Raw genomic sequence first — 27,535 nt, forward strand, 5'->3', positions numbered from 1 at the left:
TGTTGCGTCTTTTTTTAGCTACCTGGACACACACACACACACACACACACACACACACACACACACACACACACAAACTTTTTATGCCCATAGAAAGGACATTAAATATAAGTATCTACTTTTAAGGTTTAGGTATGTTTTTGAAGAATAAAATGTCCAAATTTGGTTGAAATAATGTTACATTGTCATTCGCTGTAACGATATTTTACTGAGAAATGGGCAAAATCTAGGATAGCAGAAAAAAAACAACTTTTTACTACTATTTGAGGAGAAAGTAATTAGTCTTTTAATGTCATGTGTTGTCTAAATTCAGGGAAAATTGTGTGTGTGTATATGTGTATATATATATATATATATATATATATATATATATATATATATATATATATATATATATATATATATATATATATATATATATATATATATATAAAAAAAAAAAAATTTTTTTTTGCTCAGAAATCGAACAGAAAACTCTTACATTTGTTGGAAAAAAGCAACAAAAATATAAAGCAGTATTATAAACCATTTTTCATCTTTGAACCATGTGCATATATATATATATATCCTGATTAATTGCAGTCAAAATAAGTTTTTATTAACATACTAGAAGAGGCACACGCACACATAAATGATAATCAAAATAAACTGACCCGCCCCTGTAACACACTAGCAACCACTACATATTCAGCTATGATTATCTTTTTTTATTTTTTTCTTTGGCTATAGTGACCTCAAATCAAAATGACAGACAGTTATGAAATTCACATTCACGGTCATAGTCCAGTTTACCGTGCGGCTGACACACGCGTGACACACAAATGACTGTGTTCTAATGGAAAGAAGATTAGACATGCTATTTGCATTGAAGAGCAACTTCAAATGACTTTCCCATGTCTTGTCGCACAGCCCGTGCTCTCTAATCAGTCTGGGAATCGCGAAGAGGCAAAAGCAGACATTTGCCGAAGTAATGAGTGTCCCTAATGACACTAAGTTCGTTTAATTTGTCCTCAGGATGGTAATAATTGGACTCCATTATGACCTCGGTGCCGTAATTAAACCGCCGCCTGGTGATATTCTGCACACTGGCATGTAGTTGTCAGTAGCGATTATCAGCAACGAGAGAAAGAGAGTGACAAGCTACAACTTTCCTGGCGACCCACAACGAGAAGCGTTTTCAAAGGCAGCTATTTTTCCGAATATGATACGTCATTGCAACAGCAAAGCGATGCAGGCCGGTCCATTAGCAGGCCAAATGCGCATGGGGTGGGAGAGCAAATTAATCAAACCCCTCTCTACCAATGTTTGCTAAATTGGATAGACGAAACGGCCAGCATTTCAAACAGCAACCGGTCTGCCGTTTGACTTAAGGCTGCGCGGCGAACAAGTGACCTTGCTGTTTAATCAGCAGCCGTTTCGACTGACATTTCTGCCAATCCGATTTCTACCAGTTCACACTTTAAACAGCTGGTCTATCGGTCCAAACGCGGCCCAGGCGAATTTTACTTCGATTTCTATCGATTTTTTTTTTTTTTTTTTTTTTCTCCTGTTCGGCCAGCTAATACGTCTCTGCCATCGCGCGAATCAATCTTGTCCTGAGCGTTGTGATTAATCACTAGCTTCGCCGACCATTTCCAGATGATAACTGGCACGTTTCTGATTGAGAAGATTTTAAGGAAACCAAAAATTGCGAAAGCGAGCATTCTGCTGATTTTCCCAAATCATGATGATAATAAATCAATTGTTTTTCAAAGGCAGTTATGGTCACAGTATATTTATTTTCAATTAACTAACTATTCATAGGGGTGGATGTTAAATGTATTAGGGATGTAGAATATGGCCGTGCAGAATATGTTCTTACTAATAAATAGCCAGTATTAGTAATATGCATGCTAACAAATTAGTAGTCGCTATGTTTTTTGTCCCTTAGGCTGGAGGATCTTCAGGTTTGCCTTATATTCTCAATGCATTTGAACATGCTTAAAAATAGCCCTGGATCATGTGACAACAAATATCATGTGACGGCAAAGAGCATTTGGCAGGAATTCAAGCAGAGAGTGATCATTGAACATAGGGTCATATAGCTAATATAACTGTTACGAGACTATAACTTTCAGTACTGACCTCTTTCAATCGTCCTTTCCTTCTTTCAGATCACAATTCACCCTGGACGATTTTTTGGCAGATTTTTGTTCAGTTTGCTGTGCTATTTATCTTTAAGCTGAATGAAGATAGCAATCATTCTTACAAGGAGAGAAACGGTCACCTTGCCGGCCGCGGCTGGGTCTTGCATCAAAAAGTTTCGAGATTCATTTCTCTTTGGGTCAAACTGTAAGATTTTCTGCATTGGCTGTGCCACATGAATACATTTTCTACGTGTATTTACGCTTTGATTCGACCGCAAACAGCATATTCGTGTGGGAAACTGTTGAATAAAGTCATTATTTCCTCGTTGGTATTCTCATGACATTCGGATTGAGCCAATGGTTTTCTGATGGTGTCTTTCATACGTTGACATCATTATTTACTCGGCAGTCAATGGGACATGTCTCCCGATTTTCAGCTAAAATATAAATTGTGTTCCGAGGACGAACAAAGCTATTACGGGATTGGAGCGACGTGGGCGTAAGTGATTAATGACAAAAATATATATTTTATGATTCTGTCCAATCATCATTGTTTTGATGTAACACCTTCAAACCCAAGCTTTCAGTTTCAAAGTTTGTTCTGACAAATTTTAGCATTCGTGTTTCAAGCGTTTTAATAGTGTTTCAATCACGCAGTATTTTACAACCGTAAGAGACCGAGTTAAATTAACGTATCACTGCACCTAAACCAACATGGTTATTAGATTCTGTACAAACTAAATTACTGAAAGAGTTGTTATCTGTAGCAGGAGAGCTGCTTCTCGATATTATTAAGGTAGGAAAACTCAGGACTTGCGACAATGCCTATAACAAAGTCCATTAAAAGGAAGTTGAGCATTTTTGCATTTGGCTCCCAAACTCTGGAATAGCCTTCCATAATGTCTGGGTTTCAGACAAACTACCTCTTTGAATCTTTAGCCAAGTATTTCCTGCCCATTTCATTGACTAAAATTGTGCAAGATGAGTAACACGAAGCGTTTTGCTCAACTATGAGCTGTATTTCATTTGGCCTCGTATTTCACACGGCCAGGTTTGTTCTACTTTGAAGCAAGTTCTCAAATACCGAATCCAACCGTTATCTCAGAGGTGCAAACCGTGAGGAATAAAAAGTCAACAAATTAAAAGTCCTTTTCTTATGAAAACTTTCGATAGCTTACATGTCCAGGGTCACCCAGTCGACGCCTTGGAGGATTTTTCTCTTTTAAGTACCGTCGACAATATCTGAGAGTCTAGGATGATGGAAAAAATAATTATTCAGGTGCACTTGCGGTGCTGGCAGAAGTTTCAACCGGGTCGCTGACATCTCCTCTCATCTCCTGAACTCACTAAGGTTCTGGTCTTTGATCCCTAGCTAGTATGTAACACCTCATGCAGAACGCTCCGGGCCACTGGTGTGAGACGTGAACGAGATATTTCGCTTTATGCAAAATGAACGACCGGAATTGAATATCACTGTACCGTCAAAGCCCCTTTAGGGCAAGTCAGTCTGCGACCGTATTCATAACACCCCCGGGCAACTATTTCCAGCTTGAAACAGGAAAGACCAAATGTCTCCAAAACTGTTGGTCAATTGCAGAAAGTGGGCTTCTTTGGCTCATATCATGCAAATGAGTAGTAAACGTCAGGACAGTCCTCCATGCATGTACACGTGGACCCTGTATGATCTATCTCGGACCGCACTGGGCGCGCATTATTCATACATCGTGCACAATATATGCACATACATATGGCGTATTTCAAAAACTGTATGCCAGGCGTGACTGTATATCATTTCGAAGATAACTCGTGTGCAATAACGTAAAAGAGCTGAATTACTGTAAACTACTGAATAATAATCTACTTTTAAGGTTGAAAATGAGATCAGAAAAAAAAAATACATAAATGTAACTTATATGAAGGTACACTGACATTCAAAAGTTTGGAGTCTGAGAGATTAAGACTTCTATTCTGCGAGAACGCATTCGATTAATCGAGCGACAGCAACGATATGCATGAAAAGCATTTATAATGTTACAAAACAATCCCTTTTCGAATACATCCTCGGGTATGACTGTCGCAAAGGAAAAAAGGCTTAATTATTGGGCATTATACAGGTAACTGTTTTTAAAAAAAATGATAAACATTGATATTGATCATCAAGAAGGTTTTCTGAAGGATAATTTGAAACTGAAAAATGGAGTAATAATGCTAAAAATTCTGCAATAACTATATTACGATATGAAATGTATATTTCCATTATGTTTTGATGTATTTGTGGTGAGCACAAATGTAATGCGTTTGATTCATACCAGATGAACTGTATTTTTAATTGCATGCCCTGGCGGCTTCTTTTCACTGCGTTTTTTTTTTTTTTTTTGATTTCAGACACGACCAGCGTCTCCGCATGCCGAGTCAGGGCCGGGAAAGATAACATCTGTCTTAGCTGAAGCTTGTTAAATCAGTGCTAGAGCTGCCTCCTCTCTCGCTGTCTCTCTTTTGTGTAACAGAGCTGTGTAGCGTCTGCTAGAAGCCGCTCGATTCCCCCGCGGATCCAGCTGATTTGCTTTCCAACTCACCTCAAAATAACTTCCTGCCCACGCACCACACTTCACCTGCCTGCGCTTTCGGTTCAGGATCCCGAAAAGGAACCGTGTTTGTTGGCTGCAGGGCTACAGGCGCTGCACGCCTTTATGAGTATTGTACTTTGCATATACTTGTGCCATATGCAGTGACACCCTGCTGTTTTTAATGAATACCAAATACAAGACTTACAAGAAACCAAACTGACACGTAGATGAACGCTGAATTGAACTGTCACCTTGCATCTATAACTGATTTTTTTTTTTTTTTTTTTTTGCACAAGTGGTGTCCAACGTTAGATTGCATTTTCACCAGCTAAAAAAAACAGATATTTCTATTTTTGCTGTGCGTCAGTAGGAAATATCAGTAACCAAACCCTTGTTCTACTTGGTCTGAAGGCATAAACATACCTGTGCACACTTTTTAGTGAGACACGGAATACGTACCAGTAAGTACATCAATGCAGTGACAGAAATAAAAAAATGTAAAAAAAAAAAAATCACACACAATAAAAACACAGCAATACCTACCGATATCAACGTAATAACATTTTTTATTTGTTTTGTTGCAACTGTGGAAAAATGTGCAGTAAGGTACATAAAAATGGTGTCGCCGAGGTACATATTTTCATAAAAAAAGGTTGTCATTTTGTAATTATCCAGTAAGATTTATTTGTCTGACGACATCCAGGCTCCGCACAGAGATCTGATCTCATGGTTATCTAGTATGTCTGGAATGACATGAATAGACATCAAGGCTCCCCAAATCGTCTCTGACTTCGAAACTTCACGCTGGACTCTGAATCTAAACCTCTTCAGTCTTTCCCCAGACTCCAGAAGACGCCAGATTTACTTTCATCTGAAGAGAGGACTTTGCACCACCGAGCAACATCTAGCTCTTTTCCAGGTTGTGATGCCTCTGGAGTTGTTTCAGAAGTGGTTCGGTAGCTCTTTTCTTGAAGACTATAAAATGAAACCATAAAACTCTATAAAATGACCAAAAAAAAAAAAACTCTCATTTGAAATGTTTTTTTTTTTTTTTTTTTACATGTAATGAATATAAAATATATGGAAAGTTTTACTTTCTTTAAATTAATTTATTTTTCTCAATATATTCATATTTTTCGAAATGCGCCTATTTTTATCATTCCACATTTAAATATTCCAACTATTAGAATATTTACATTTGGCTTTCATTAAACGACCGTCTCTACAGTGTGTGTGTATATAGAGATAGACAGACGGATTAACATACATATGCATTTCCAATACTAAATCAATGCCAAATATTAAATTTTCTAGTGTTAGACATCTTGCCTGACATTTATCTCGCGAGAGCAAAACAGCCAAAGAGGAGCTTATAGAGCAAACTGAGACGTACAGGAAACAGAAACCAATAAATGTTCATTAGTGCTGCTCTTCAGATATTATCATGCAGCTACTTCACAATCCAATCCAATCCTGTCCAGCCTCATTTCATTCACACTTACTTCTCCCACATTGTGTTAAAATGAAGTGGAAGCTAGACACTGCCCTCTACTGCAAACTTATCTAAATATATGAATCACGACAAAAAGAAAGCTTCCCAAGTCACGGTCACACATTATCATTTATTATTAAGAAACAAAATCACGCAGTAACGCGGCTGAAAGCTCTTATCAAGATAAGGCCATTTATAAAAAGTAATACTCAAACGGCTCAATCAATACGGCTCGAATAAATCAAAAGTCCCTGGCGGGTATGCATTTGGACATCCAGTCCTGGAAAAAAGCGAGCCATCGACGAATGAACATCGACTCTTGATTAATCCTCCAGTTGATCTTGCGAACCATGACTTTGTCCTTTAGACAGTGCTCTCCAATCTTGCAAAGGGAAAAAAAGAAAATCCATAAAAATTCACATAACCCTACCAAAACACACGCGAGAAACCACTTACCGAGTTCTGAAGGAGATGTCTGATATTGTGCCGTAACAGTCTAAGTGCGGTGCGCGGTTCAGCGGCAGCGTCTTGAGCGCCGATTTCTGCTGAAACTAACGTCTTCAGAAGCTCTTGAGCAATAAACTCTTTACAGCTGCACATCTGGAGAAAACAGGCCCCGTCTTGCTCAGATATACGGCATCTCGAACACACGAATTCTGTGTTTTTGCCCTAAACTTACCTCCCCGCTTTCGGTATGCACATTCGGTATGTATATCGCGTTTGTGTTCTGCAGAAAATGGGAGTTATTTATAGCAGAAATAAAGTGTAATGAAGGCGTTTAGCGTAGCACTTACAAGTGTTAAGAGATGTGCGTAATCCATGAGGTCTCGAAGATGATGAAGGGCCTCACGTATAGCGTCATCCCCCTTAACCGTGTGCTGCAATGCTGGGAAGAAAACAGCATATTTTTAAATGTTTTTTTAATAAGTCTCTTTTGCTCACAGACACTTTATTTGATCAAAACATATTCACATATTAAAACACAATGGAAAATAGATATTTTAAACTGCAATATTTCACAATATTGCAGCCTAGATGAGCATAAGAGATCATTTTTAAAGAAGTCTTGTGAATGAACTCTTCTGCTCACCAAGACTGTAAATGTGATTTTAAATAATTGTAACTATGTAAAAATATATAATTAGAAAAGTCATTTTAAATTGGAATTTTATATATATATATATATATATATATATATATATATATATATATATATATATATATATATATATATATACACACACACACACACACACTACAATGTTAAATATATACTAAGCATAAGAGTATTTCATTCTTTCAATATTTCTTAATTCATCATTCAGTTTTAACTTTACTTTGATATATTCTACTGACATTCTCTTCCAAATTTAGTTCTATTTTTCAATCTCTCATGACTGTGCTCAATCTATTTGAATGGAATTTAAATTTACAAATAATTCATCATCTGATTTCTACAAATCTCCAATTTAACGTCCTTAAATTGATGAAACAGCAACACCAAGTGGATGGATGTGGTATAACAAGAACACCACATTTTGAATGGCAAATAATGTTCATTTAAGCAACAAAACATGTGATGTGACAATATATATTTGAATAGAGAATAGATTAAATTGTTGTTACGGCATTTTGTCGTTTTATGAAAAAAAAGTGATGATATCAAACGTGACTTGACCACAACAAAGAACGTGCGTCAAACTTTTCTCTTGCTCCACGTTGGCAGGATTTAGGTCAAATCATTTTGCTACTTACAGATTAGAAACAGGAAGGTTGTGCAGATCTGAGCGATCGTGTGTGTGGAGGTTTGCGTTTGCCCCTGGAGCCTTTGAAATCCTTGAAGAGAGGAGCCTTCCGACTCTTTCACGCATGCTTCGTGTTTTTCAGGGCCATATTTATAAACCAAACTTTGGTGGTATTAATGTTTAATATATTGAACTGACAAGGCCGTTTCCTCGGGAGATCACGTCAAAAACACATCAAACGCTCATGTCATGGGATCAAACGTTTCGATGTGTTTTTATAAGATGAACGTGAACTTTAACGTTAAGCCATATTCGTACTGGCTAAGCTGATATTGGCTATGTGCGAAACAGCTACTATTTCCACAAAACATGATTAACTGTAGTTGTTTAGTCAAGACAATTTAAACTAAACTAAATTTGTGTGGTCATAGCTGGTGTTTGGAGGGGGAGGTTTTTTTTTCGTTGTTGTTGTTGCAATATTTCATTATAAATATATTTTATTAAATATAATATAAAATAAAAATAATCACTGTGCACTTTGGGATTTGTAGTTTCTCGATAGTTCCTGTGACGGTGATTTGAATGCGGAAGCACGTCACTGCGCCGACGCGGGAAACACGCGATTGAGAGCGAGGAGCCAGTCAAAACAAACCGGAACTTCGGTTTACGTGGAGTTTACAGATTTGTTTATCCCGTGTAAGGTATTCTAATAAAATGCTATGCTATTTTATATCCCTGTTAATGTTTTTATATATATCTATATATGTTTGGTAGCCCAGCTGCATTCTAGAACGTTCGCGTCTTCATTATTTGAACACATTATACTACATATGCCACTTGTCCAAGTAATTTTATGCATCTTCACTGGATTTCATAAGCAAGGCAAAAGATAGCCAATATATTTTTTTAAATGTCTGCGAACAAAAAATTGAAAGTTTTAATTATGTGCACTGATTTTCACTGCATTTGTTTTGATATAATTTCAAGGCTGCAAGTCCAAAATGTCTAAGATTGAAAAGATGAGTATCCTGGGAGTAAGGAGTTTTGGAGTTGAGGATAAAGACAAGCAAGTGATCACCTTCTTCAGCCCTCTGACAGTCCTTGTGGGACCTAATGGAGCTGGAAAAACGGTTGGCACATTGTCGTCAGTCATGATACTCATAAAATTGATTTAAAAAATGGTTTTATGTTTACAGCCAAAATAAAACATTATGATGATTAAATATTTATGTTTAAGTTCTACCTACCGACAAATATATAATATAATAATATTTTTTCAGGAATAATGATAAAACATCTTTTTATGACCTGCAGACCATCATTGAGTGTCTCAAATACATCACTTCAGGAGACTTTCCACCAGGAAGTAAAGGAAGCACATTTGTCCATGATCCCAAAGTAGGTCAAAGAGCAATGCAAGAAAACAAAAAACGAGACTTGCTTGTCTTAAGTCCCCTTTCCAGCAATAACTATTAGCATCCACACCAATGCCACAGATTTGTTTATTATAAGCAGCCACTTTAAATGCAGAATGGTTCTGATTGGCTGTCAATTTTTTTATCGGCTGAAACAAAATTTAAATGTAAAAAGTGATTGTAACGTCATTATTGTTATAGTTGTGTGTACTCTGCTATTCTTTGCTATTTTGCATAATTTGGTTATTGTTCTTTATGTAAACAAAAACTAGCAGTACCTACGTGTGCTAATGCTAATGTTGGTGTGTTGTAGGATGCCCATGAGACGGATGTACGGGCGCAGATCAGACTCCAGTTTAGAGACGTGAATGGCGCTCCTGTGGCTGTCCAGAGGTCTATGCAAAGCACACAGAAGGGCAAGAAAACCGAGTTCAAGACTCTCGAGGGTGTCATTACGAGATTCAAGTGGGTTTCGCATTTGGCGCACTATTCTGTTTAAAAGTCATTTATTTGATTGCAAGTACTGTGATTGAAAGTTTTCTTGCAGCAGACGTTACTTCAACCTTCACTTTAGTGTCATGTTCGCCACATTTATTGATGATTGCATTAATATGCCTTGACCTCTCTTATGTCAGGCATGGAGAGAAAGTGGGCCTGAGCTCTAAATGTGCTGAAATGGACCGTGAGATGATCTCAGCACTGGGCGTCTCCAAGGCCGTTATCAACCATGTCATCTTCTGCCATCAAGAGGAGTCCAACTGGCCTCTCAGTGAAGGAAAAGCCCTCAAACAGAAGTTTGATGACATTTTCTCAGCCACAAGGTTTGTTGATGTATACCATACATTTCTCGCCGAAGCTTCTGTCCTTCGGTCATAGACCACAAAAACAGTCACAAGGGTCAGTTCTTCTAAAATTGAGATATATACATCATCTGAAATTTAAATAAGCTATCCATCGATGTATGATTTGTTGGGATAACGTTTGGCTGACTATTTGAAAAACTGGAATCTGAGGGAGCAAAAACAATCTAAATGTTGAGAAAATCACAAAAAATGAAGGAAATTTACTAGATATTTTCATGGAACCTGATCTTTACTTTACGTCCTAATGAAAAAAAAATCTCTTACAATGTACTGTTGCTATTGCTTCAAATATACCCGCACTACTTCTGAGCTCCAGGGACACATACAATTGTTTTTCCCCATAAGGTATTCAATTTGCATCATATTTTAGCAGTTAATTTTACACGGTACAATCCCTGCTTTCTTATTTTTGTCATATCAGTAATGTTTTTGTTTTTTGGATACTTACTGTATGTGTTCACCAAGCCATTTTATCTCAGAACGAAAGGAATGGGAAAATTGGTTCTTGTAATATTTATATAATAAAGAGCATCTTTTGTATACTCTCTTACACCAGGTGGCGCTAAGGGAGTGGTTATTAATGGGTTATTGGAGAGATGGGAAATCTCTGCTTAGTTACAACTGAAACTGGACAATCAGTGGAATCATTCTTTGATTTATTTGTGAAAATTATTTCTTTTTATTTATATTATTGAGCAGCCCTAACTGAAAAACTTGTGAAACTCCACTGATTTATTTATAAGAATATATTGCCAAGCAGCATATTACAGTAGCATCACCTGAAAATAACCAAACATTTTACTTGAAGGTACATTAAGGTATTAGAGACCCTGCGAGTGCTGAGGTTGAAGCAGGCCGGCATTGTCAAAACGTGCCAGACAGAGCTCAAGTACCTGAAACAGAACAAAGATAAAGCCCAAGAGATTAAAGAGCTGCTGTCCACTAAAGAGACTCAGCTGGCTTCCTCTAAAGAAAGTGTCCAACGCGTTGAGAGTGAGATTGACCCTCTGGAGGTGAGACGCAAAGAATTTGTGACATCAATTTTTATGCTGTGACAATTCTTAAAAAAAATTGTAATGCACGTGAGGGTACCAGTTAAAGCGTATGCCACAGTTCAGTTTTAACCCAAAGGCTTGTTTATATTCTCCAAACACACGTTTTCAGAATCGAATGTATGACATAGACAACAGCCTCAGCAAAGTGTTGAAGTTGGATATTGACATCAAAGCCTTGGACAGCAGGAAGAAACAGATGGAGGATGATAATCGGGAACTGGAGGAAAAGATGGAACAGGTAATCGATATATATTCATCAGTTCAATTAGTTATGAAGGCTTTACTGCTATCAGTATTAGTCATAAAAGCTAGATAACGATTATCTGAAAGCAGAGGAAGTGTTTTGCACAGAAAACATGCACAGGATGTTCAGAAATGGACGGTTTTGGTATAGCCTACTTACGGCATTTTTCATTTTAATGGTGAAACCATAAAGCCAATCCTTTTATTAAAGTTCTATATTTAAGTTTTTATATTTAAAACAGACACTTATTTAGTATTAGTTAATATTTAATAATGTCTGTCGGCAGTCTTGGCCTATTGGGACGTAGGTTTGAGGAATTGTAGTTAAGGTACCTCTTGGTCTGAAGAAAATGTTTGTTGCCTGCATTACAATGAAAGCGAATACCATGTCCACTAAAAAGCATGACCTAAAGGGATCGCGTATATCCAAAAAACAATAGGCCTAAGACAAAGCCTTGCGCCACACCATTTGTTTATAACCCTGAATCTGTGTTGTTCTGTTTTAGGTGTTTCAGGGCACAGATGATCAGCTGCAGGACATGTATCAGAACCACCAGAGGACTGTGAAGGAGAAGGAACGGAGACTTACAGAGTGCCAGCGTGATCTTGAACGTGCCGGCCGAGAGTGCCAGAAGATGAACCGCACCAAATCTGAACTACTAGTTGAGCAAGGTAGTCAGATTTCCCTTTATTTAGTTGATTATGACATTTAATAATGTCACTAAAATTCAAATAAAAATGATGTCCTTTTAGTTTATATCACAGCCTGGCCAAACCACGATTTGCTACTCGCTATTGCAAGTCAAAGGAAGGTTATTATCTGTTCGTTATATGTTTGAATGTGGCCAAGTAGTTTTGTTCATATTGCCTTTTAGCGTCACATATAAAGTTTATTCTTTCTAAAAGCTGTTCATCGTCACTTTTTGTTCGTTTGTAGGCCGCCTGCAGTTGGAGGCAGATAGACACACTCAAAGCATAAAAAAGAGGGACACCCAGGTCAAGAGTTTAGCGTCTTGTCTGGAGTTGGAGGGTTATGACCGGACCCCTCTTAGTGAGCGACAGCTCCAGAGCTTCCACAGACAAGTCAAAGAGAGACTGGATCAGGACACAGAGGCCCTCAACCAAACCATGGTATGGTTTGAGCAACTAACTAATAACTAACTATATTATATATCATTGATTATTTATTAGGGCTTAACAGAAAGTTAATATAGAAAAGAACAAAATCTAGTTATAACTGCAATATTAGTAGTGTAACGTGTTGTCATTTCTTATTTGCGTTTGCAGCATGATATGCAGCAGAAAGAGGCACAGAAGCAGCAAAGCATCGATGATCTCCGAGATAAAAAGACGGGTCTAGAGAGAACCATTGAGCTGAAGAGAGACATACAGGCCAAGAAACAACAGGAACTGAAAAACATCAAGTCTGACCTCCAGAGACTGGAGGGCTCCTCAAGCAGACTACAGGAGCTAGAAGCCGAACTTCAGAAAGCGGTTAGGCCGGTTACACCATGCATAACTTGCTTTGAGCATAAAGATGTATTTCTATTAATGTTCTTTTTTGCTTTTAGATGCGTCTCTTAAAGTGTGTTTGTTCATAGGAGCGTGAGCTGGACAATGCCATGCAGGCCTGTACAGTGGACAGTCTAAAGGCAGAGGTGATTGAACTACAGAAGGAGAAAACTGAATTGGATCAGGCCCAGCGCAAGCTAGATCAGGAGATGGAATTGCTGAACACACACACCGCAGCACGCACACAGATGGACATGCTCAAGAAGACCAAGGTGAGCTCACATACCATCACTCTTTCGTCCGTTAGTGACCAATCCCCACTTCAATGCCAAAAACAAATACAACAAACATAAATAAATGTCTTTGGATATACAAGGGTGCTCAATGTCTGATTTCAACCACCGGTTTTCTCCCAACATCTCTCAAAGTTAATGAGCCTGTTATGATAATGCTGTAAATAAGAATATGAAAAGAATATATGAAAATAAATAAATATACGTGATAGATTTAAGATACACTTCGCAGCTTTTTTTACAGACAGAGGAACAACAGGGGTTTAAATATTTAACAAGATTCTGATCTACACAGAATTTTTTGATCAGTTAGGATACAAATTCGATTTTTGGATGCTGTAAACATAGGCGATGGAAAAACTCAGTATTATCTATTCAGTATCATATCGGTGAAACGGATCCTATCTATATTTGTGTTTGCGCTCCGGAGAATATAAGTTTTATTTTTGTCCAGAGCAAGTATGCGAATCCTCTCATTAGAACAAAACTTTGAGATCGCATGTAAAAGACAACAGATAGCTTTTTAGTTATTTTAAAGGTCCCATATTGTCAAATCTGATATTTCCTGGGGTTTTTTTCGTGATAAGTGAAATCTAGGGGCTATTTAACTGCTATATAAGTTTAAAATGGTCAAACCACACCGCTTGCATAAAGTAGCTGTGATTTTTTTTTCACGAGCCGTTGTGACTTCTGTAAAAATGTGACTATAGTTAACTAAGTCACCGCCTTCAGTCAGTTTTTTTACTTTGTTTCTTGTTTTAAAAGAAATTAATACTTTGATTCAGCAAGTTATGTTTAATTAAAAAAGTGATAGTAAAATTCTGACAATGCTTTAAAGTTTCAATTTGTACTACGTACTAGATTTTATTTGTTACTCTGGACTACAGAGCCAGTCATAAATGATTAAATGACTCCGTAAATGATTTCAAATTGAGATGTATACATCATCTGAAAGGCTTCCATTGATGTGGCTTGTTAGGACAGGACAATATTTGGCTGAAATACTTCATAATCTGATATCTGCAGTTGATATCAGGAATCAAAACAGTCTAACGATATTACTCATTTTAAACCACTTTTACTGCACCAGGCTTTTTAAATGACACTTTAAAATTTGGATTTCGTTAAACCCATTACCTCTGATATAAAGTCCTTATATTTGACTCATCCTCTGTAGTAGCTCAGTAGCACATCAAACCCTGGTATTAATACGCCTGCATATTGCTTGCAGTATATAGCTGTAAAGCCTAGATGTCAGCGCATGTCTTTATATCAGTGGTGACCAACGTTTGTCCTGAAGAGCCTCAGTCCTGCAGAGTTTTGTTCCAACCTTGATAAAATCTCACCTGCCTTTTGCTTTCTAGTAGCGCTTTTATTAGCTTGTTCTGGTGTGTTTGATTTGGTTAGGATCGAAACTCTGCTTTACATGATCCGCTTGAGACATCAACAGTATTTATTTTGATATGAGTCATACAAATAATTTGAATCTTTAAAATCATTATTTTGATCTATGAAATAATTTCTTCAGATAATGCTTATACGAGAAAGTATACTACTTTAAACCAATGCATTTATTGAAAAACACTAGGCATATAGCAGTTTGTATTATCAGTGCTTACGCCAAACCAAAATAGTTTATCTCTTCTTTGGATTCCAGATGGAAAAAGACGAGCAAGTGAGGAAGATCAAGTCGAGACATAACGAAGAGCTGGTGTCTCTGTTGGGACACTTTCCAAACAAGAAAGAGCTAGAAGATTGGATCTACTCCAAATCCAAAGAGATCAACTCCACCAGAGACCGGCTCAACAAAATGAAGTCTGTCACACTTTTGTATAACAGTAGTTCTTAGCTAGAGAATGCGTAAACAATTATTTTCAGTGTGAGTTTGAAATATATTTTGTGCATGTAACAGAGAATCTAAATGTCTACGTGATAACCGACGCATGCACTGACCTCGATACAACAGAAAATATTGACATTTGCACAACCACCCACATACTTAAGTAATATCTTCTCAAGGGTTTTGATTCTGGGTTCCTGAGGAACAGGTCATCTACAGGGCAGTGGAACATACAATGTAGTATTGAATGCCCTGTTATTACAATGCGCTGTGTTTCAAACTTGAAAATATATGAAAAATGAAATGTAACTAGCGTTGCTAAACAACAAGACTCTTTTGTTTAATAGTAAGGAGCTTGCATCTGGAGAACAGAAGAAGTCTCACTTTACCGCAGAAGTCAAACGCAAGGAAGAGCAGCTGGCCAGCTATGAAGAGAGACTTTTTAATGTGTGCGGCAGTCAGGACTTTGAGTCTGACTTGAACAAGCTGGAGGATGAGTTGGAGAAGTGTTCCAAACAGAGAGGTACAAAAGTGTGTTCAGCTCTTACCAAGCTTTTTTGAGCTGCGCAAAATACATTTCTGTGCTAATTTTGTGCGAACATTGTTCGAATGGCACAGAATTTATGTACATTTCGTACGCAAACCCACAGAAGGGCGCATTTCGTAAATGATGGTCTTTGAACTCTGCTTGAGGTGTGGATTTTGCAGATGAAGATTTTGTGTGGGCCTGATTTATGGTAAATTACTATTCATTGCCAAACAGGATATAGACGTTTTTTTTCCAAGTACAGCTATAGCTGTAGCTATGAAGTAGTGAGCTGGTGACTCTATTGTGGTAGTTGATCATTTTAACCACACAGTACCGGTTATATTGCCCTGTTTGTGCTGATCCAGAACATTTCCAGTTTTCGCAGTCCTTCCATGTTTCTAATGTGACTTCTCAGTGTGTTTTTTTTGTACTCTGTCCTTGTTCGCTCTCTGAGCAGCTATGCTGGCGGGTGCCACAGCCGTGTACAGTCAGTTCATCAGTCAGCTGACGGAGGAGGGCGAGCCGTGCTGTCCCGTGTGTCAGCGTGTGTTCCCGTCAGAAGCAGAGCTCCAGGACGTCATTAACGACATGCAGTCCAAGCTGCGACTCGTCCCAGACAAACTAAAGAACACTGAACATGACCTGAAGAGGAAGGAGCGCAGGCGTGATGAAATGATGGCACTGAAGCCCATCAGGCAAAAATATATATATATATATATATTTTCGATCTATCCATTCTTTTGTTTCTACGCTACTCTATCCTCCATTCATCCATTCTTTCATTTGACTTACATATTGTTCCATTCTCCACCTATTTATCACATCTGTGCATTCATCCTACTGCTTTTTGGCCATTCATTCACCTACTAAGCCCTTCATCCAGCCATATTTACCCCTTCATCCATCTATCCATCCATCTTGCACTTCACCGATTTATCCACACATCCTTCACCTGCTTATCATGTTATCTATCCATCTGTCCTACTTTTTGTCCATGTATTTGTCTGTCCACCTATTAACCTCTTAAAGCAGCCATCTGTCCATCCACCTATTTACACTTTCATCATCATTTTAATTCACATATTTATCCATCCGTCATTCACCTGTTCAACACTTTTTCCATCCTTCCATCCACCCTTCGTCCTTGTTTTTTGTCCATCTACTAAGCCCTTCAACCAGAAATCTGTCTGTTGTTCTATTTTCTCCCATCCATCTGTCTACCTATTAACCCCTTTATTCAGCTGTATATGTCTTTATATGTCTGTCCATCCACCTATTCCCTTTGTCATCTATTCATCTATTTAGGCTGCTATCTATCCACCTATTTACTCCTTCATCCATCCATCCACCTATTTACTCCCCCATCCATCCATCATCCACCATCCATTCATCTGTTTACTCCATCATCCATCCATCCACCTATTTACTCCCCCATCCATCCATCATCCACCATCCATTCATCTGTTTACTCCTTCATCCATTCATCCACCTATTTACTTCTTCACCCATCCACCTATTTACGTCTCCATCCATCCACCTAATTTAGCACTTCATTCTTTCACCACTATTTACTATTCATCTAAGCATCCATCTGTCCACCTGTTTACATGTGTTCATGTATTCATCCATCCCTTCACACATTTGCCCCTCATCATTCCACCCACCCACCCACCCATTCATCCTATATTGATCTGACCACCTATTTACCCCTTCACCCATCCACCAGTTTGCCTCTTAATCATCCATCCACTCTTCCATCTATTCAGTTCCACCCCTTCATCCAGCCACTACATCTCTCCATCTATCTGTTTATTTATTTAACCTTTTATCTATTCATCCATCCATATTCTCTGCCATCCTGCATATTCATATTAACACAGCTTAAGATAATGATGAATCATTTTCTAACATGTCCATCTCCTGTACTGGCAGGCTGTCCATAGCAGAGCTCCAGGAGAAAGAGCTCCCAGAGCTCAGAAATGAACTCCAGCGTGTGAATCGAGACATTGAGAAGCTGAAAGGAGACACTGAGGAGCAAGAGACACTGCTATGCACACTGATGTCTGAAGAAGACACAGCCAAGGCCTGTCTGCAGGACATATCACTCATGGATCGCTATCAGGTCTGAGCTCAATGCCATTTAGTCCAAAAACAGAAAATGTGATCCTGCGTATCATATATATATACTGTGCATACATTTTCTGCACAGCAGTATAACGCCACATATACCTTGAAGTCTTCTTATTCACATAATAATGCAGGGCAGCACAATATACCAACATTAAACATGAATTGCGACACTAGTATTTTTTTTTCAAATTTGGAATTTTCATCATGGAATTTTCAAATGCCACGATATAAACATGAGTTAAAAAATATTTTGATATATATCGCTGAACATTTATTTAACAACTGCAAAAGCATGATTTCTAAAAAGCAAATTTGTCATCTACGTTTTTAGAGTTCATTTAAAATGAGACACATCTGTTTATTATTTTTACAATTATTTCACAATTATTTTAATCTCCAAACAGATTCAGATCGTTCTATTATGACAGGTTTAACAACACAGTAGGCTATAGCCATGCAAAAATGGGTTTTATGGACATATTTCATAGACAATGAAGAAATTAAAATATAAATATTAGTAGTGAAATTTTACAGTTGTACTACAACATTAAATTGTTTTTTTCTTATTTTCTGCCATATTCAACTTTTAATAAAGAATAAGCTTACAGCAATGGCATTTTTTTTATCTCAAATATTTTGGTGGGTCTCAAAATAGATTACTTGTCTAGGTGGGTCATGGAAAAGAATTGTTTGAATAATGCAATGTTTATTCTTAAGTATGCAAATTTATTGAGACCTGGAAACAACAATCAGAATGTTTGCTGTTTTCTGCAGCTTGATCTGAAGGATGTAGAGAGGAAGATCGCTCAACATGCGGCCAGGCTGCAGGGAGTCGACCTCAGCCGCACCATGCAGCAGGTCAGCCAGGAGAAACAAGAGACCCAACACCGGCTGGACACCAGTACGTTCAGCAGTTAATGAGGAAAAAAACCTTCTGTTAATCTCAAGTGAATATGTACTATGATTCAAAAGGATCTGTATGTTTTTAAAAGGATCCCTGGGTATTAAGACTTGTGTGGCTTAATATAACGTACATTATGTTTCTTACTGAAATATGTAGTAGAAAATCCATGAATGGTTTGCTATTTAAAAATTTACAATGTTTTATACATATTTTGGACCTTGTTGTCCTTGGACTGAAATTTACAACCAAAAATGACACAGAATGGTATCTTATCAGTATTTTATTTTCTGAACTATGTATTCCAAGTTGTGTTGCCGTAAAGTGCGACAATTTGACTTTTTTTAAATAACATCTTTCGTGGGTTTTCTACAACATATAACGTAGATAATGTCTCTTACTGAAATATTAAGCTGTAAATGTCTTAATACTCGGGGTTCAGGCTTTTATGCTCACCAAGGCTGCATTTGTTTGATAAAAAATAGAGCAAAACAGTACTATTATGACGTTTTATTAAATGAAATCTTTTTTCTTTTTTATATAAATTTTAATTGATTCTTGTGATAGTGGAGTTAAATTTTCAGCAGTCATTAAAACGTAAAGTAAAATTAAATACATGTAATGTGCATTGTTGCTGAACAAAAATAGGAATTTCTTTAAAAAAATTATTAGCTCCAAATATATGTACATAGTTTTAAACATTTGTCATTTTGTCAGATTGTTATTTACTGTTTATATATTGTTTATATATAAGTGTGAGTTTAAGTACTGTAAATTGCAGCTTTTAGAATATTTCTAATTACCTTTTTTATGACAAATGAACAAATGATTCACAAAAGTCAGAAATTTATTGTCACACCACAGGACTTGCCAACTTCCCAAAGTAGTTAATGTAAAATCAGATCAAACATTGATTAAAAACTGCGCGTTCAGTTGATGTTTCTTCTATTTGCTCCTTCTCTGTAGCCTGCAGTAAGATCGAGCTGAAGAGGAAACTGATCCAGGACCAGCAGGACCAGATCCAAGCCTTGAGGAGCAGCGTGAATGAGATTCGTGGAGAAAAGCTCCAGATCTCCAGCAATATGCAGAAACGTCAGCAGTTGGAGGAGCAGTGTGTGGAGTTCTCCACTGAGATCCAAACACTCCACAGAGACATTCGAGTGAGGGTCGCCCACTCCGCTTTAAAGTACCTTATTAAATAGACATGTTTTATTTCATAGATTCACTAAACACTGTATCAGTAGTTCATTATAATTTGTCTATTTGTTAGGATGCAAAGGAGCAGGTGTCTCCTCTAGCTGCCTCTTTGGAGAAGCTCCAGCAGGAGAAACAAGACCTTGCTGAGCGCCGGAGACAGAAACAGGAGGAAGGCCAGGAAAAGGTGTTGGGATATTTGTTTTTGCATTGATGTTTTATGTTTCATACATCTTCTTATTACTGTATTTATTTACCACAGTAAACATTAGAGGTGGTGGATATTGATGATCATCAGCTTTTTGGTTTCTTTTAGATAAATGGAATCAAGGAAAAAGTTAGAAACTTGACCATCCTTGAAAGAGAGATTACCAAGTACATAGAAGAGGGCAAGGACAGCTACAAAGAGGTACAACAAAATCGTTTTTAGCCATCCTGTATTCTATATTTCCTATTTTAGTCACCAAAATTATTATTTATTTTCTTGTTTACTTTTTGATTTCTTCAGCAAAAAGAAACTGAGCTACAAGAAGTGGACAAACAACTACACGAGGCTGAAAAGCAGCGAGAGAAGATCAATAAAGACATTGGCAACATTCGACAAGATATTGACACGCAGAAGGTGCCAAGCAAAGCTTGTTGTGTTTTTTGCTATCGGTGTTGCATAGGCCTGTGCTCATATGAACATCAAAAGTGCTGAAAAACTAATTACCAAAAACTAAAACCATCCAGCTAACAGCAAGGGAAAAATTTAAATATCAATGGATCGTCTGTGACATACATTTTTTATATTATTCACACCTATGAAGTTAGGTGACTTAAATATCTTAATTAATTGGATGCATCTCTTAATCATTAATTGGATGTCAGCTGCTAATTTTAAATTTGAAATGATACAATGTCAACTGATTAATCATCTGAGACCACTGTCTGAATGCATGTTTCATCGCCATATGCTTACCTTTTACCCTAAAACAGAAGCGTATGACTTTCTATTTAATTTGTGGTTATATGATTGGTTTTTAACAGGTTCAAGAGCGCTGGCTACAGGACAACTTGACCTTACGAAAGCGTGTGGAGGAGCTGAAAGAGGTATCCAGAAAACGCGAAGACTTGGTTAAAGAGATGGGCAACCTGAAAGTTCTGCAACTGCGCAAGTATGAGGTCACATTTTATAGCCACCGTTTAGGAAACCCTGACAATGTTTGACATACTTTCAGAAGCTCAGAAGACTTTAGAGTAACTCTAGAGGAATTACTTTGCTGTTAACTAGTTTGCATAGATCATCTGCTTTTAAAAAATCTGTCTTCTGCTGTCAAGCGAGCGGCGAGAAGTGGAACGAAAGTTAGAGGACCTAAAAAAGAACCGCAGTGTGGCTCTCGGTCGACAGAAAGGTTACGAAGACGAGATCCTCCGTTTTCGTAAAGAGCTCAGCGAGGATCAATATTGCCGGGCCGAGGATCTCTACAGAGACCAAATGATTGTGATGAGAACAACAGAGTTGGCCAATAAGGACCTGGACATCTACTATAAAGCCCTAGACCAGTAAGTAGGTTTTGTTATCAGGGATTTTCTGAAAGGTAGTTTTAGGTAGTGGTTTGTCTTAGTGTGTAGGTTTGGTTTTGATGTGGTTCAGCAGACAGTAAGCAGCAATCAGCAACAGACCATGTGCATTTTTTTCTAACCTAAAGGAAGTCTGACTCATGCATTTAGCAGTAATGTTGCAGTTGAATCATCACTGACTGGTGGGCTTCATCTAAGGGACTCCCCAAAATCAGGGTAAAATGCTTACCATAGCAAGTGTTGTAATCTTTAGGTGATGACAGTATAGGAAGTTGTTCTGATGTATACAAAATTAAGCCCAAAACAATATATTATAAAATAAACACAATTATTAATTTATTTTTAAAAACTACTGAAAACATGTTTGAGATGCTTTTATACAAAGTGATTTACACAAGAAACAGTTTGTTTTTTTATGCCAGCATAATAATACCCACAATACCCGCTGTACTGAAATTTATTTAATGCCCAAATAAAAAAGGCCATTTTTAATGTAAAAAAAAGTAGATAGGAGTCTAAACCTCAATCAGTCTTCTTGTCAATATGCCTTTTACAGCTGAGCGTTTGCTGTGTATAAATCTGGGTCGGTTTTCTTAATGGTCTGAACAAAAACAGCAGACTGTTTATTGAAAACACAGATAATTTTTTTGCCAACAGGTGGCGCTTTTGGAATTTAATATAGCGGTTTCCCCGGTAACTGTTGTACACAAAGCAGTGCTGTGCTTTTAAATGCTCACTCTTCAGGCTTTAAAGGAAAGATTAAATGGACTTACTACTGAAACGTTTCTCAAGGCAGTCGGTTCCCTTCATAGATACATTAAAATTAAAATAATAACAAAGACATTTTACTATTTTTACTAAATTTACTATTTTCTTATATTTTGTTACCTTGGAAGGATTTTTATTTATAATAAGGAAATTAGTTTGACTGTAATGCTCAAATAACCTGCAACATAGAAAAACCAACATGACAGAATTGTGATAAAATGGGGAAAGCTGTAAAAAGATGTGAAAGCACCCAAGAAAAACAGGGAGAAATCGCTAGATAGTTTGTTTGTTTTTACAGCCAAGTGGTGCAAAAGCACCTATATTTGTGGAAGGAGAACTAAAACTAAACTCAGTTCCTTGTGAAACTACTTATACTATTAAAACTCTAATGGTGGTATTCCGCAGAGGAAATGGGAAACCTGAAATGTTTTTAAATTTACACAAATATTTGATTAATTTAAACTATTTTGTGTAGCTACTGCCCGAATTAGGTTTCAGTGGTGTGAATGGATTAATAAAGTGACATACACCAGACTTGAAGTCGCATTACACCACATCCTGGCTTCGGCATAAATACAAATTTCAGCAATATTGCTAAAGCGGTAAGCATTAATATCAAAAACGCTGTTGAAATGGTTTCTGATGGAGGGATATACAGAGGAAGTCCTAAGTCATCATCATCGGTTTAGATCAGTATCGTCCTTTGTGTTCACAGAAGTAGCATCAGAAGGTCTGTAGGTGTCTAAATCACTCTGGCGTCATCTACTGCGTGGAGGCGTCATCCTTACTCAAGGAAATCTTAGATTTCTTTTGTTTAAATGGTTCAAATAATTTTTCTTCGCTCAATAATGCAGTATGGTGAAGATCAGTCATTTCACTCCAGAAATATTTATTAGTAAGTATTGGAGATGCAGTAGCTTTAGTGGTAAATTAATGATATTCAATTGGATATTAATTGATTCGTTGTAAATATACTATTCATTCATCTAAATTATTTGTTGCATAATGACTGTATTGGACTTTAATCAGTTTGCACCAGAAATAGGCCAAATTGTGCAGCACTCTTAAAAACCACAATATGTTCTTACAAGGTTTCAGGGTTTGTCACACGGTTTCTAGCAAACCCTTGGTTGTTGCCTATGATTGTATAAAATCAATTTTCAGATTTCAGATCAATTTTGGGGAAAATTACCACTATTGCATAAATAAGAGGCTTTATCCCCATCTTGGTTAACCATCCACTACCTTTAATGTGGCTTTTTATTTGCACAACCAAGGAAGCTTAATTCATTGTATTGTATTTTAGTAGGTATTTAGGTATAAGTACTTTCAGCCACTTGGTGTGATGTTTTGGAATGAACCTTTAACAGTTTTTTACTACAAATGCACCTATGTATGCAAGATAGCTAATGAAACACAACAGGCCCAAACATATAGACAGATTTACACACCACACGTCTCTCTTGAGCATCAATAACGTGTAGCAAAAGCCAAGAACAGAACCTAAATGCAGAGCTACACCAAACATTGGCGCTTCAGATAATCATTCAGATATAGTAGTTACTTTATCAACAACGCATAGCAACACACGCTAATATATTTCATGTAAACCTTAGATAAAATGTTATACTAAGTCTATTAAAACGGATTAAATTTGACAGATTCTGGGTTTTTGTCATTTTTAACTATACTTAAACCAAACGTTATTCGGACACAAGATATTATATATTTATTAATTTATTTTACTAGTTTTTGTAAGTAAGGATAGCATAATAAAGTAAACTGTCAACCAAAAAGTACAATTGATCAAAATTTGAGACCAAATTTGACCATGTTTTGTTTTTCTTTCGTTTTTTTTCTTGCTAATCCAACCTTTTTTCAACACGGGCTGAAAATAATGAATCATTGCTTGGTAATTAGTTGGCCTAAATTGGTATTATCTGTTCTGTAAAAACAGTAAACAGCATCTTTCATGCAAACATGAAATATTAGACATCATACAGTTTTGTTTTTTTTTTATTTGTTTTATATGTAAACATGGAAGCGTTCGACTGTTTCTTGCAGATTCTAAATACACGGCGCTCAAGAAGTTACTTATCAAATTCTCTACAGCTGTGTGCTTCAGACGGACACTATACAGGGACAGCTGTCCAAATTAGTCAGCTTTCTAGGCTTTGAGTGCAGTCTGGTAAAGCAGTTTTCTTCTGATAAAGCTCTACGTCTGACGTTAAACCGGCTGACCCGTTCTTCTCACCATGATAGCATCATTGCTGTTTCTGCAGAGGAGTAGAGGAAGTGTGGCAATCTGATAGGACACACCATGCTAGGATGCAAGATTTCATCTAATATCATTTCTAATAAATAGTTTTTTGAAGTCTTACGGTCAAAATAGCGTTTTACAAGCGTTTTAGATTTAGTACTTTGACAAATAGTTCCAATAAATCACTACACTTTTTCTTCATTTGCTTTTATTGCCACTGTATTATTACTGTATTATCATAGGTTAAACTAAAACTACGTGGAAAAATAGCAATAGATGAACAGGAGTGTTTTTGGTAATTACCAATAAGGTGTAAAATGTATTAATATACATTGAAATTTACATCTGGTAGGCATTGATATACATTATATTAGTATACATATGTACAACATAAATATGAATACATGATATGAATGTATTTTTTTTTAAATAATAATGCATTTCATTAAAATAATAGAATACTATGAACTCTATACATTTAGGCATAATAGCATTATACTTTGAAAAAAGCACCAAAGGCATTTTGTGTATATATATTTTTTTATTATTGTTTTTTTTATTACAGAACAATAATGAAGTTTCACAGCATGAAGATGGAGGAGATTAATAAAATCATCAGAGATTTATGGCGAAGCACGTACAGAGGACAAGGTCTGCTACGACCGGTGCTTGACTTGACTTGCCGAGTCTTTCTTTAAACACAAATATAGCGTTGTTTACGTGTCTCCTGATCTCTCACAGACATTGAGTATGTGGAGATACGCTCTGATGTGGACGAGAACACCTCTGCTGGCCTGAAAAGAAGGACCTATAACTATAGAGTGGTAATGGTCAAAGGAGACACTGCTTTGGACATGCGTGGACGTTGCAGTGCTGGACAAAAGGTCAAAAAAGCCACTACATGCATTATGGGTTTCTCTAGAAAAAGTCCACCAATGGACCACTCCATTGAAAAGTTATTTTCATATTTTCGTACATAAAATAAGGGATGCATATTGAATAAAAACATTATCTGTTAAAAAACTGTTCTTAGATTATGGAGCCGAGAAGAGGTTGCTGACACTTCTTTTAGTCAAACCACATCTGGCTGATAGTTTTATTGGTCGATAGATCGAACTGTTACTAGATCGGATTGTGTCAAAGTTGTTGCTTTTTTCTAATGAAATGTTTCACTTTACATCCTGTTTGTCTGCAGGTTCTTGCATCTCTCATAATACGGTTGGCTCTGGCTGAGACGTTTTGTTTAAACTGTGGGATTCTGGCACTGGATGAGCCCACCACCAACCTGGATAGAGAGAATATAGAGTCTTTGGCACACGCGCTGGTGGAGTAAGTCTATATATAATTATCATTCATTTTAGCAACAGTTGGAACTGGACCCTTTTATCTGGACCCTGCTTCTATGTGTAAGGCAAAAGAAATAATTGACTGAGTCAGTGCAGAAGACCTTGATTGGTCACTTCCTCACCAAACACCAATGACTTGTACATTCACTATATGGACAAAAGTATTGGGACACCCAATACTTCCAAAACTGTGGCAACAAAGATGGAAACATAATCATTTTTTTTAAATATAAGAATTTCGATGTCTGTTGCAACAGTTTTGGAATTGGCTAAAATGACTGCACCCATATGTACAAGTCATTGGTTTTTAGTGATGAGTTTTTGGCTCGAGGACTGCATTTAATGTTGGGATTAGGAGTTGGCTTTATGCAGACCAGTCAAGTTTTTCCAAACTTACTCCATCGGTCAGTTTTCAAACAGGAAACTCATGTAAATTTCTAAGTAGAGGAACATGACAAAACTAAAACATCTACTGTTTCCTCTTAGGATAATCAAGAGTCGTTCTCGCCAACGAAACTTCCAGCTCCTTGTCATCACTCACGACGAGGACTTTGTGGAGCTTCTGGGACGGTCCAACTATGTGGAGCATTTCTACAGGATCAGGAAGAACCAGGACCAGTGCTCGGAGATCACGAAGTGTAACATCAACACTCTCAACTCCTACCTGCACTGATGCATCAGATCAGATGAGAGAAGAAGGACTGTTAGTCTACAGCGGCGCTAGAATCAAAGTTCAGATTTTGGACAGTCGTTAGGCATAAGGCTTATCGGCCTCTTTACTAAAAGTGTATGTTGGCCTTGTAAATTTAGTTGACTTCTTTCAGAAATATATATGTACTAAATGTATTAAAATGTATTAAAAAACATTTCTGATTCTAATTTCTGAATCATAATCCTGATCATTGGTGGCTTTTATTTCATGATCTGTTATGTTGGCATCAAAAAGTATGTGATCTAGTTCTAATAATTGACTGAAAAGTACGAACAATTCATCATTATTAATGAACTATTAATGAACGCAAAACAGTATTTACTTAAATCCCAACCATATTTAAATCTACTCAGCCCTAGCACCAAACACATTATATTATGTTTATTTAATTGTATAATTTGTGGAAAACCAGTTTTTTTCCAATCATAATTTGGATGCCTGAAATAAAAGTAAATAAAAGTCTTTACGTAATATTTAGTGTTTAAGGTAAGATTTGAATGAGCAAGTATTTAAATATAGTCTTTTTTTTAATTAATGCCTAGTCTTTTTCATACTTAATGTGTTTATTCTGAATAGTTAAGAATGCAAAAGGAATTAGTTTTGAGAAAATGTGTTTTTTTTTGGTTTGATCACTTGTAAGCAAGGTCACCCACACATTCATTTTCAATGTGAATTGCATGAGACTCATCCATGTGTCATAAGAGGGATTACTTTTGATATGTATGTTTCTAAAATTAGCCATAACATTTAAGTTCAGCCAAAAACGTTGTTAATCACCGGACATTTGCTGCCGTCATCTGTGTGACTAACCCGTCTCCATTGTATCAGTGCAACTGCAAGAACAAGCCAATGCAGATTCGCTGCAAAAGCTATCAGTATTGATCGTATGATTTTGCAGTATTGAAACTTATTTGCACGAGCAAACATAGTGAAGATGTGGCCGTCAGCACCCCATCTAGAGGCCTGTTACCCAAAATCGTT

At 37.0% G+C, this 27,535-nt stretch overlaps 1 protein-coding gene across 3 annotated transcripts; it reads left to right on the forward strand.

Moving 5' to 3' along the window:
- The first annotated feature begins 8,467 nt into the window (after positions 1 to 8,467).
- Positions 8,468 to 26,721, forward strand: rad50 (RAD50 homolog, double strand break repair protein). Of its 3 annotated transcripts, none has more exons than XM_043221890.1 (26): positions 8,468 to 8,626; positions 8,918 to 9,060; positions 9,245 to 9,328; positions 9,659 to 9,810; positions 9,981 to 10,166; positions 11,017 to 11,221; positions 11,373 to 11,501; positions 12,013 to 12,178; positions 12,444 to 12,637; positions 12,794 to 13,000; positions 13,108 to 13,290; positions 14,969 to 15,126; positions 15,499 to 15,674; positions 16,138 to 16,375; positions 17,613 to 17,802; positions 18,585 to 18,711; positions 19,678 to 19,871; positions 19,982 to 20,092; positions 20,222 to 20,314; positions 20,414 to 20,527; positions 20,935 to 21,062; positions 21,226 to 21,450; positions 25,062 to 25,147; positions 25,238 to 25,380; positions 25,692 to 25,825; positions 26,329 to 26,721. In XM_043221890.1, exons 2-26 carry the CDS (start codon positions 8,932 to 8,934, stop codon positions 26,513 to 26,515), a joined length of 3,939 nt encoding a protein of 1,312 aa, XP_043077825.1. In that variant the 5' UTR covers positions 8,468 to 8,626; positions 8,918 to 8,931; the 3' UTR covers positions 26,516 to 26,721. The 3 variants fall into 3 exon arrangements, with proteins under 3 accessions (XP_043077825.1, XP_043077824.1, XP_043077826.1); XM_043221889.1 differs by having other exon boundaries at positions 8,511 to 8,631; XM_043221891.1 differs by lacking the exons at positions 8,918 to 9,060; positions 9,245 to 9,328 and having other exon boundaries at positions 8,539 to 8,626.
- The last annotated feature ends 814 nt before the right edge of the window (positions 26,722 to 27,535 follow it).

Source organism: Puntigrus tetrazona, chromosome 21 (assembly GCF_018831695.1).
Source record: "Puntigrus tetrazona isolate hp1 chromosome 21, ASM1883169v1, whole genome shotgun sequence".
In the NCBI taxonomy this organism is placed as follows: Eukaryota; Metazoa; Chordata; class Actinopteri; order Cypriniformes; family Cyprinidae; genus Puntigrus; species Puntigrus tetrazona.

What these genes read in the sequence shown, in the direction of transcription:
- rad50 (XM_043221890.1), top strand. Translation starts at nt 8,932, where the DNA reads ATGTCTAAGATTGAAAAGATGAGTATCCTGGGAGTAAGGAGTTTTGGA. An exon ending in GTGAGATTGACCCTCTGGAG is followed by an intron (nt 11,222 to 11,372) that starts GTGAGACGCAAA and finishes ACACGTTTTCAG; the next exon opens with AATCGAATGTATGACATAGA. An exon ending in TGAACTACTAGTTGAGCAAG is followed by an intron (nt 12,179 to 12,443) that starts GTAGTCAGATTT and finishes GTTCGTTTGTAG; the next exon opens with GCCGCCTGCAGTTGGAGGCA.